Source organism: Dendrobates tinctorius, unplaced genomic scaffold (genome assembly GCF_039654945.1).
Source record: "Dendrobates tinctorius isolate UK_male_01 unplaced genomic scaffold, ASM3965494v1 ptg000029l, whole genome shotgun sequence".
In the NCBI taxonomy this organism is placed as follows: Eukaryota; Metazoa; Chordata; class Amphibia; order Anura; family Dendrobatidae; genus Dendrobates; species Dendrobates tinctorius.
The window spans coordinates 4,506,584-4,518,818 of record NW_027361697.1 but is presented as its reverse complement, the minus strand read 5'-3'; the positions used below and the strand labels follow the sequence as shown (position 1 = coordinate 4,518,818).

The 12,235-nt window shown below is 45.6% G+C and overlaps 1 protein-coding gene across 1 annotated transcript in view; it reads right to left on the bottom strand.

Annotated features, from left to right (window-relative positions):
- NMNAT2 (nicotinamide nucleotide adenylyltransferase 2) overlaps window positions 1–12,235 on the bottom strand; it is a 67,155-nt gene that overhangs the window by 28,439 nt on the left and 26,481 nt on the right. Inside the window, exon 2 of the mRNA XM_073571331.1 lies at window positions 2,412–2,500. Coding sequence (XP_073427432.1) covers window positions 2,412–2,500 — 89 coding nt within the window. The remainder of the gene's footprint in view (window positions 1–2,411; window positions 2,501–12,235) is intronic.

Here is a 12,235-nt window from a genome sequence, read left to right as displayed (position 1 = left end):
GCGTACTTTGCGCATGTAAGCATCCGTATGTAATCCGTATGGCATCCGTATGGCGAGATTTTCTTGCAGGCTTGCAAAATGGACATATAATGGAGCCCTATGACAGGGTTTATAACAGAAACCAAAGAATAGATATAGACACATAGAATGCATATATATATATATATATGTATTCTATCTGTTATATCTATTCTTTCGTTTCTTTATTAAACCTGTCAGTGTGAGTTTACTGTATAGCGCACTGAATTGACGGCTTTTCTAAAAGGCACCGTGTGCGTATTTCTCACAAGTCACACGTGTGGTCCGTGTGTAATCCGTATTTTTAGCGCACCCATAGACTTGCATTGGTGTATTACGGGCGTAGTACCCTGACAATCGCAGCATGCTGCGACTGGCACGGAGCGTAGAATACGGATGAGAAATATACGGCTGTTGGGAGCTGCCCCATAAAGAATCATTGGTCCGTGTCTAATGCATGCTTTTAGCGCCTCTCACTCGTCCGTATTCCTCGCCAGTGTGACCCCGGCCTTAGCGTTGGGCCAACAGATCAGAAATGACAGGGTCTACCATTCAGACTAATGCTTCCGGTAGGTTGGAGGACTCTGGTCATGGCTGTTGGACTAGGCTCGCACAAATTGATTAGCTCATCTCTATTACCAAACATTAGCCGCTTCTTTCTTGGGATGAAAAAAAAATTCAAGGGCCAATTTTGATTTTTGCCATGGGGTCCTCTTCTCCAATACATGTGCTGCATGCAAAAAGATGTCTATTAAATTCGTATACCCCAGGTGCCAGAAGATGTAAATCCGGAACTTTGCAGCTCAAAATGTTGGTTTCACAACTTATGAACAGTTGAAGCCTAAAGCCGGGGCCACAAGGAGACTCACGCTCGTCTCATGGTCACTCGCACAATGCCACCGCTATATCACTCCATAAAGTAAGTACCGTAAATGTTGCTGGATTTCAACCATCAAGTTACGGCACCTGCAACCCGCAAGTGGCAAAGATAGCTCAAATGATTTGGGTTTTCAGCAACTTTTTTTGTTCGCAACGTATATCGATTGCAAAGTCGCCGGCTAAGGCCAGATTCACACATCCGAGTCTGGGCCGCCATACAGGCACCGGCATATATGAAGCTATAGAGTTAGGGTAATGTGCCGGTACACGGTGCGTATTCTGCTTTGGAATTTTCTGCGCAGATTTCTCTAAATCTGCAGGTCAAATGACCTGCATATTTCCTGCGGTTTCACTGCATGTTTTGTGCAGTTTTCCACCTGCGGATTTCTAGAATGGAGCAGGTGGAAAACTGCACCAAAAGCGCACAAAAGAAGTGACATGCTGCTTTTTTCATTCTGCACCAAATCCGCACAGAAAAAAAAAGCAGCATGTGCACAGCGGATTTTGTTTCACATAGGCTACAATGGTACTGTACATCACATGCAGTTCTGCTGCGTATACGCAGGGCCAAATCTGCTGCGTATATGCAGCAGAAACGCACCGTATGCACATGGCCTTAGTGTCAGGTGACCAGTGGCTGATCCGGACCGCAAAACATGGATGTCTTACCCAGCCTAGAGTTCCAGATTGGGGGCCCCAGCTGTAGAGTCAGGGGGGCTAGAAATGAATTAGAAGAAAGGAGATTGCAATGACTAAATGGTTGGTTCTGGAATTGTGACTTTTTAAACCATTTTCTAACAAAGTGTTTGTAATGAAGATCCTGATTCTGGAATCTCATTTCTTCTAATTGGTTTTCCGGTGGAACCGCAAGTTTCCCTGCAATGAACCTTTATTTTTGGGTGAGTTGACCTTTTTTTCTTCTATTTTGCTAGAACAGAAATTACGTAACACTGTGGAGGTGACTTGAATGGCGCACGATGAAGAGGACAAGTGCAACATGCCAGTTTCCATCTACCTGAATATAATCTAATTAGTCATGAGTGAATGTGCTGGGATAAGGTGTTATCTGAGCATGCTCCGGTGCTAACCGAGTGACTTCAGCGTGCTCGAAAAAAATATGTTTGAGCTCCCGCGGTTGCATGGCTGTTCGACAGTCACAACGCATGCAGGGATTGCCTCACAAACAGCAGCCGCGAGGACTCGAACATATTATTCGAGCACGCCAAAGGCACTCGGTTAGCACCAGAGCATGCTCAGATAACACCTTATCCCAGCACATTCGCTGATCACAAGATCTAATGTCACACAGCTTTTCCTAGTCTTGATTGTCATCAACATTATTATGTCGAAAGGAAATATCTTTACAAACACGACGCAGTTTATTTCCATGGTGAGAAACACGTGGTTGTGATCTGATTATTGATCGCTCGTTAGCCGCACAAATACAGACATAGAAAAAAAAACATATTTGTCTTTTATAGGAAAGATAACAACGAATCTTTACTAATCCGCACCTGTTTGCCGTAAGAATCATGGACGGGGGAGATGATTCCTCCAATCACAATAAACCGTCCTGTTTTATGCAGGTAATCCCGGGCTCTCTCTGCAAACAGAAAATGGATTACGGTTAGGAATCCACAGGAAACTGAATCTAGAGGTAAAATAGTGATTATAGGGGCAAAGGATTTATTCCTTGCACTTCCTATTGAAAAACGCTACAGTCAGGCCCTCCCTATACTAAGAGGGCTGCTAACAGAGAACAGTAGACTACATATAAATGAACAGTAAATTATTGATAAAATAGGCGTTAGCCCTAGTTATTCTTTTATTTTTGCAGTATTTTTGTGATTGAAAATTATTTAACCTTTCAATAAAAATTACATTTTGAAAAAAATATACATTTTCATAGTCATGGATTATTAAAAAAAAAAAATAACTAGAGGGACACTCATCTGCTGTCACTCCTGTGGATCCAGCGCAGGCAGCTCTCGCGGTCATCGTTTGCTCCAGATGCAATGGCTGCATTGTCCAGACGACATAGACGGTGCAGTCACTGCTTCTGGTTCCAATGCAGACCAATGGAGAGGTCTATACTGGACCCAGATGGGTCACAGCAATAATCCATGCCTAAAAGAACATTATTTTTTATTTTTTTTTTTACATCAGACAACCCCTTTAAGGCCGGGGTGAGACTTGCGAGAAACTCGCGCATCAATACCCGGCACTGCCGCCGGCACTTGGGACCGGAGTGTGCGGCTGCATGTATTTCTATGCAGCCGCACACTCCGGTCCCGAGTGCCGGCGGCAGTGACGAGTATTAAGATGCGAGACTTGTGCGAGTTTCTCACAAGTCAGACCCCGGCCTTAGCTGGTCATATGCATTCAGTACCTGATGGTGACCACACAGCTGATATCTATTCCTCTGGACTTTTCCACACACATGAATACAGGACATAATGAATAATCCGCATGAAATGAGCCACAGAGAAATTCCCATTTTTGGTATTAAAACCAATTATTACTGTATTAAGTTATTCCTATATGTGCAAAAACATGAAGCAACAGTATAAAAAGGGCTGTTGTCTTTGGATAAGCAGATAAGAGGATGTCCTTCAGGTGATCGGTTGTGATTTGAGGGTAAATCTGGGTCCAAGTGTTTCCTACAGCGCCTCTACAGGAGAAATCAGGCATAACGGGGTCCATGGAAATGAGTAGACTGTGTGTTTAGTCCATGCATGCGCTGAGACCTCCACGGCTAGAGAAGCTCTTAGTAGCTACTGGCCACAGTGAACATGGGTCCTGAATGAAGAGCCCCTTTTTTAACTATAATAGGGTGGCCTGACTTCCTTTAGAAAGACTGCATAGACCAGGGCTCATACCACTGAACGCCCACTTTATCTCCAAGTGGGCAACATACAAAACAGTGTGGCAATGCTTTATTGAACCACAACAATAGGAAACAGAACAATCCCAGCAATTACCCCCAACATGGTGCACATTATAGGGCCTAACCCTTCCGCTGACTCGCCTGGATAATGGTAGATGTTACGTCAGAGCTCCCAGGGTCGATATTCCACCTGTGATATACACACAGAGAAGAGATATTGACAAGCGTAGGGAGATGACCGAGAACAGTCCATAGAGTCTGTACAAGGTCCAAGCTAGTTGACACAACGTCAGAGCTCCCAGGGTTGCTATTCCACCTGTGATATACACACAGAGAAGAGATAACAACAAGCGTAGGGAGGTGACAGTCCATACTGTCCATACAAGGTCCAAAGCCAGCTGACACGAGAATCACCACCTGGCTTATCCGACCATCTCCATGGAACCAGGCGAGCAGCGGGTCCCAAAACCTGGCTTTCTCCAAACATATCCATGGTTCAGAGATGGTCTGTTAGCGTGGGTGGTCAGGAGCCGGAATCTCCAGGAGTGGACCCTCTGGACCGTGGCACCGAGGGGCCCCGGGCGAGCTGCCAGGTGGAACCGACCCCTATACAGGGACCGTTAGGAGCAGGCCCAGGGGTTCAAGTACCACGGTAGCTGGTACCGAGAGGGGCGGCTCAGGATGGACTGGAGTGGGAGTGTGGGACTGAAGTGTAGACTGTAAGGCTGGAACGTGGAGAGATGGCTGGAGCGGAACACAGGAGACAGGACTGGAGTAGGACTGTAGGAGAGTGGATAGCTGAATGGAACAGGAATACAGGAACAGGACTGGAGTAGGACTGTAGGAGTATGGATAGCTGGATGAAACAGGAACACCGGAGGCAGGACTGGAGTAGGATGGAACAGGAGTGTGGATAGTTGAGTGGAGCAGGAACACCGGAGGCAGGGTTGGAGTAGGCTGGAACAGGAACACAGGAACAGGGCAGGAGACGGAGGAAACAGGCACACTGGAGCAGGACTGAGAATACTGCAGGGAACACGGAAGACAGGCTGCGAGGCTGCTGCAGGAAACACCGAGGATGGCACCGAGAGGCTGCAGAGAGCACAGGAGGAAGCAGGGCCCAGTGTGCAAGGTAGCACAACAATCAGGCGCCTCCCTCAGGGGGAAGCGGCCTGATATGGCCCCGTCTGATCTGCCATTGGTCCGAAGGTGCTTCCGGGTCAGGGAACAGCGGAGCACAAGAAGCAGAAGGGAGGCGCGGCCGCGGCCTATGGCGCATGCGCATTGCATGCAGAGATGGCGTCGGCCGTGAGCCTGTCAGCGGTGACCGTCGTGGCCGTCGGGTGGCGAGAGGCTGCGGCGTGGGAGCGGAGGCCGAATGAGTATGCAAAGACGGTGAGGGAGCGTAGGCCGGGTATGTCCAGAACGGTCGGTATAACATGGTCACTGGTTCAGATCTGTATCCTTCCAACCGGAGCCGATCACTCCTAGGTTGTTTTTCTTAGAATCATAGATCCGTGTCCCTCGTGATGGTGCCATAGTGAATTGGCTGCAGTCCTCTCTCTCGTCCGTTGAGTGTTGTGCAGACTGGTAGCTCTCTGTGTGATGAGATGAGATTAGCCCTGGTCTCTCCATCCATACCCCAGAAAGGTAAGCTATTTTTAAAATTACCCAGTGTCCTTCAGTACCCCCTCACAGCCTTTCCCTATCTACAGTCAACAAACTGGTTATAGAATACAATACACAATTAGCATATCAGCTTACAATAAACACAGATAAACACACACTATGTACAAGTCACTATTACAGACTTAAGGCCCTTTTACATTTAGCGATGCACCAGCGATCCGACCGGCGATCTGACCCGGTCAGGATCGCTGGTGCATCGCTAAATGATCACTAGTGAGCTTTCACATAGAAAGACCTCACAGCGACGCAGCGCACGATACTCACCTTTCACACACAGCGATCCTGGCGTCCTCCCGCCCGTCTCCAGCGTCGCTCGTCGTCACAGCAGGAAGCTGACGACGAGAAATGGAGCCGCCCAATCTCGCGCGATCAGCGATGGACAGCGGGGGAACAGGTCGGAGGTAAGTATCACACATAGCGATATCGCTATAACGTCACAAAACCAGTGACGTTTTAGCGATATTGCTAGCGATATCGCTATGTGTAAAACCCCCTTTACACAGTATGTTAAATAGTATATCAGCTTACAAGACTGTGCTTTTGACCCACCAGACAAGAAACACTTAAATCCACAAGCCAATATACAGATAGAAAAACCAACTCCCCTTGGCTTGCAAAAACACAGTTGTCTGGGTAATTAAGATATAGTCTGGTTTCTTCACAATATTTATGATATGCTCTGTTCAACCAGATGGGTTTAATGAGATTTTGAGTTTTGCCCCTTTTCTTTAACCCCTTACCTACAATGGACGTAATATTCCGTCCATGTGACCCTGGACCTAACTACCATGGACGGAATATTACGTCCCAGCAATCAGCGGCGCCCACGTGGTGAGCGCTGCTGATCGCGGCCGGGTGTCAGCTGATTATCACAGCTGACACCCGGCACAATGTGTCAGGGGGGGTCACGGACCTCCCCCGACACGTTAACCCCTTGCACACCGCGATCAAACACGATCGCGGTGTACCGGGGGTTAAAGGGAAGCATCGGCAGGGAGGGGGCTCCCTCCGTGCTTCCCTGAGCCCCCCACGGCAGCGCAATGTGCAGCGCTGCTGCGGGGGGCTCTTTCCCTACAGGCCCCCGGATCCAAGATGGCGACGGGGGCCTTCGGGGGCCTGCAGGGAGCTGACTTCCTCAGTGCCTGCAAAGCGCAGGCATGAGGAAGTCTGCAGCAGTGCCTGTGACAGATCGCTGATCTGTCACAGGACAGTGATGTCCCACCTGGGACAAGGTAATAAAGTAAAAAAAAAAAAAAAAAAGTGTTAAAAATAATTTAAAAAAATCGCTAAATAAATTAGTAAAAAAAAAAAAAAAATATTCCCCAATAAATCAATTTTTTCAAAATAAAAAAAAACAAAAACAATAAAAGTACACATGTTTGGTATCGCCGCGTCCGTAGCGATCCGCCCTATAAAACTGTCCCATTAGTTAACCCCTTTAGCGAACCCCTTAAAAAATAAAAATAAAAAACGAAGCAAAAAATAATGATTTATTATCATACCAAGGAACAAAAAGTGCAATAACGCGCGATCAAAAAGACGCATATAAATATCCATGGTACCGCTGAAAACGTCATCTTGTCCCGCAAAAAACGAGCTGCCATACAGCGTCATCCGCAAAAAAATAAAAAAGTTATAGCTCGCAGAATAAAGTGATGCAAAAATAATTATTTTTTATATAAAATTGTTTTCATTGCAAAAAACCGACAAAACATAAAAAAAAGACCTAAATGAGGTATCACTGTAACCGTACTGACCCGAAGAATAAAAACGCTTTATCAATTTTACCGCACGCGGAACGATGTAAAGGCACCCCCCAAAAGAAATTCATGAAATGCTGGTTTTTGTTCATTCTGCGTCCCAAAAATCGGAATAAAAAGCGATCAAAACATGTCACATGCCCGAAAATGGTGCCAATGAAAACGCCAACTCGTCCCGCAAAAAATAAGACCTCACATGACTCAGTGGGTCAAAATACGGAAAAATTATAGCTCACAATATGTGGTGATGCAAAAACTATTTTTACAATAAAAAGCGTCTTTTAGCGTCTGACAGCTGCCAAAAATAAAAACCGGCATAAATAGTAAATCAAACCCCCCGTTATCACCCCCTTAGTTAGGGAAAAATAATAAAACTAAAAGAAAATGTATTTATTTCCATTTTCCCGCTAGGGTTAGGGTTAGGGTAGGGTTAGGGCTAGGGTTAGGGCTAGGATTAGGGCTAGGGTTAGGGCTAAGGCTCAGATTAGGGTTAGGGGTGTGTTGGGGTTAGGGTTGGAGTTATAATTGGGGGGTTTCCACTGTTTGGGCACATCAGGTGCTCTCCAAAGGCAACATGGCGTCTGATCTCAATTCCAGCCAATTCTGCGTTGAAAAAGTCAAATGGTGCTCCTTCCCTTCCAAGCTCTGCCATGCGCCCAAACAGGGTTTTACCCCCACATGTAGGGTATCAGCCTACTCAGGACAAATTACAAAACAACTTTTGGGGTCCAATTTCTCCTGTTACCCTTAGGAAAATAAAAAATTGGGGGCAAAAATATAATTTTGCGGAAAAAAATGTTTTTTTTATTTTCACGCCCAGGCGTTATAAACTTCTGTGAAGCACTTGGGGGTTCAAAGTGCTCTCCACACATCTAGATAAGTTCTGTGGGGGGTCTAGTTTCCAAAATGGGGTCAATTGTGGGGAGTTTCAATAGTTTAGGTACATCAGGGGCTCTCCAAACGCACATGACACCCGCAGACCATTCCATCAAAGTCTGCATTCCAAAACGTCACTACTTCCCTTCCGAGCCCCGACATGTGCCCATACAGTAGTTTTCTCCCACATATGAGGTATCAGCGTACTCAGGACAAATTGGACAACAACTTTTGGGGTCCAATTTCTCCTGTTACCCTTGGGAAAATAAAAAAAATGGGGACTAAAAGATGATGTTTGTGGAAAAAATACGATATTTTTATTTTCACGCCCGGTCGTTATAAACTTCTGTGAAGCACTGGGGGGTTCAAAGTGCTCACTGTTATGATTGAGTCACCGTAGGAGGCAAAAGCAGAAATACAAGCTAAGTCCAGAAAACCAGAGAAGTTGGCAACTATCAGATTGCAGACCCCTGAACCTATCAACACAACTAGCAGTAGCCGTGGGGGGTTCCTACGATGCCCTAGACCCTTCGATCACAGCCGGAGAAATACATAGGCCTAAAGAAAGAAAGGGGAAATCTAAACTGCCCCAGAGCAGACCCCAAAGCAATAGGCAGCCCCCAACATATAATGACGGTGAAGCAAGATGAAAATACTAACACAGACAGAAAGATAGACTGAGCAAAGACGGGGCCCAAAAACTACCTAGATAGGAAAGGACAGGAAGGCTGCTGTCTGCAATCTGCCAAAACCCTATCAAAGACATAAGCCAACCAGCTGATAAGAAAAAGGCCCTGAAGCAGCTAGGCTTCAAAAACTGAATCAGCACTCAGGTATTTTCAGAAGACAAAGCTAAATGAATTCAGCACACCCCAGCAGGGAATGGCAGAAATCCAGAAAAACAAAGCAAAAACAAAGTCAAAGCACAAAAGCAAAAGGCCGAGCAGCAAACTTAGCTTTGGAGGAGCAGGAATTCAGACTCGTCTCCAAGGATCCCACAGAGAAATCACCCGCAGGGCAGAAGGGCGTCGGCAGCATTATATCCAGTCCGTAACTCCACTCAGCCAGTCACAATCATCAGCCTCAGGTGTTTGACAATCAGGCTCACTACCTTTCTTTACCAGAAGAGGGAGTTCCTCGGGCCTCAGTAATGAAGGGGAAAATGAACTCACAACAGTACCTCCCCCTTGAGGAGGGGTCACCGAACCCTCAACTACGCCACCAGGGCGATCAGGGTGAGCCCGATGAAAGGCACGCACCAATCGTTTGGCATGAATATCAGAGGCGGAGACCCAGGAATTATCCTCCTGACCATAACCCTTCCACTTAACCGAATACTGGAGTCTCCGTCTAGCCAGACGGGAATCCAGTACTTTCTCTACCTCATACTCCATGAAGGGTTAAATGAACTCACAACAGCTCACCACACATCTAGATAAGGTCATTAGGGGGTCTAGTTTCCAAAATGGGGTCACTTGTGGGGGGGTTTCCACTGTTTAGGTACATCAGGGGCTCTCCAAAAGCAACATGACACCCGCAGACCATGCCATCAAAGTCTGCATTCCAAAACGTCACTACTTCCCTTCCGAGCCCCGATGTGTCCCCATACAGTAGTTTTCTCCCACATATGGGGTGTCAGCGTACTCAGGACAAATTGGACAACAACTTTTGGGGTCCAATTTCTCCTGTTACCCTTGGGAAAATAAAAAAAATGGGGACTAAAAGATGATGTTTGTGGAAAAAATACGATATTTTAATTTTCACGCCCGGTCGTTATAAACTTCTGTGAAGCACTGGGGGGTTCAAAGTGCTCACCACACATCTAGATAAGTTCATTAGGGGGTCTAGTTTCCAAAATGGGGTCACTTGTGGGGGGTTTACTGTTTAGGTACATTAGGGGCTCTCCAAAGGCAACATGACACGCGCAGACCATTCCATCAAAGTCTGCATTCCAAAACGTCACTACTTCCCTTCCGAGCCCCGATGTGTCCCCATACAGTAGTTTTCTCCCACATATGGGGTGTCAGCGTACTCAGGACAAATTGTACAACAACTTTTGGGGTCCAATTTCTCCTGTTACCCTCGGGGAAAATAAAAAAAATGGGGACTAAAAGATGATGTTTGTGGAAAAAATACGATTTTTTTATTTTCACGCCCGGACGTTATAAACTTCTGTGAAGCCCTTGTGTGTTCAAAGTTCTTACCACACATCTAGATAAGTTCCTTGGGGGGGTCTAGATTCCAACATGGTGTCACTTGTAGGGGGTTTCCACTGTTTAGGTACATCAGGGGCTCTCCAAACGCGACATGGCGTCCGATCTGAATTCCAGCAAATTTTGCATTGAAAAAGTCAAACGGCGCTCCTTCCCTACTGAGGTCTGCCATGCGCCGAAACAGTGGTTCCCCCCCACATATCAGGCATCAGCGTACTCAGGACAAATTGCACAATAACTTTTGCAGTCCAATTTCTCCTGTTACCCTTGGTAAAATAAAGAAAATTGAACCTGAAGTATTTTTTTTGTGAAAAAAAGTTAAATGTTCATTTTTTTTTTTAATATTCAAAAAATTCCTGTGACGCACCTAAAGGGTTAATAAACTTCTTGAATGTGGTTTTAAGCACCTTAAGGGGTGCAGTTTTTAGAATGGTGTCACTTTTGGGTATTTTCTATCATATAGACCCCTCAAAGTGGCTTCAAATGTGATGTGGTCCCTAAAAATAAAATGGTGTTGTAAAAATGAGAAATCGCTGGTCAATTTTTAACCCTTATAACTTCCTAACAAAAAAAAATTTTGGTTCCAAAATTGTGCTGATGTAAAGTAAACATGTGGGAAATGTTATGTATTAAGTTTTTTGTGTGCCGTATCGCTGTGATTTAAGGGCATAAAAATTCAAAGTTGGAAAATTGCGAAATTTTCGCCAAATTTCCGTTTTTTTCACAAATAAACGCAAGTTATTTGAATGAAATTTTACCACTAACATGAAGTACAATATGTCACGAGAAAACAATGTCAGAATCACCGGGAAGCGTTCCAGAGTTATGACCTCATAAAGGTACAGTGGTCAGAATTGTAAAAATTGGCCCGGGAGTTAACGTGCAAACCACCCTTGGTAGTGAAGGGGTTAAAGGTACTGTCACACTTAGCGATGTACCAGCGATCCCGACCAGCGATATTACGCGGTCAGGATCGCTGGTACATCGCTAAGTGGTCGCTAGTGAGCTGCCACACAGGCAGATCTCACCAGCGACATCGCAGGGGTCGGGGGTCGCTACTTACCTGTCAGATGAGGCGATCCTGACGTCCTCCCGCCCGCGTCCACGCGTCGCTCGTCGTCACAGCAGGAAGCCCAGCAGGAAGCTGACGATGAGAAACGGCCCAGGACGTTCTCGCGCGATCAGCGATAACCAGCGGGGGAGCCGGTCGGAGGTAAGTATCAGACATAGCGATATCACTAGCAATATCGCTATAACGTCACAAAAGCCAGTGACGTTATAGCGATATTGCTAGCGATATCGCTTAGTGTGACAGACCCTTAATTGGTATTAGTATGTCTTGTTTTTTGTTTGTTTTTAATCCTGCATTGGTTTAGTTTTTTAGGACTCATTTACCATCCAATTTTTCCACAATTGCATGAATCTGCCATCTGTTTTGTCTGGAGTAGAGTGGGGTCTTTGTGAATAATCTACCCTATATCAACAGAGGAGATAAGAGGAAAGAAGGAAGAAGAGACTTTCATCTTATATTTACACACATGTTTACATGTGTGTACGTATGTATGTGGATATATCCACATATATACATAACGATATATATCCTTTTTGTATGTAGTTCCTCATCTTTCTGTGGGTTGATCCGTCTTAATAACAATTTTGTAGAAGTTGTTATTCTACATGGGGGAGATCTAAAAGGAACGAGGAACAGGATAAAAATGTTATTTTACAGGTAGAGAGAAGTAGAGCACAAGAAGTGCAGGTAGAGAGCAGTGCAGTACATATAGCACAGGTAGAGAGCAGTGCAGTACATGTAATTCAGGTAGAGAGCAGTACAGCACATGAAGTGCAGGTAGAGAGCAGTGCAGTACATGTAGCACAGAGAGCAGTGCAGTACATGTAATACAGCTAGAGCG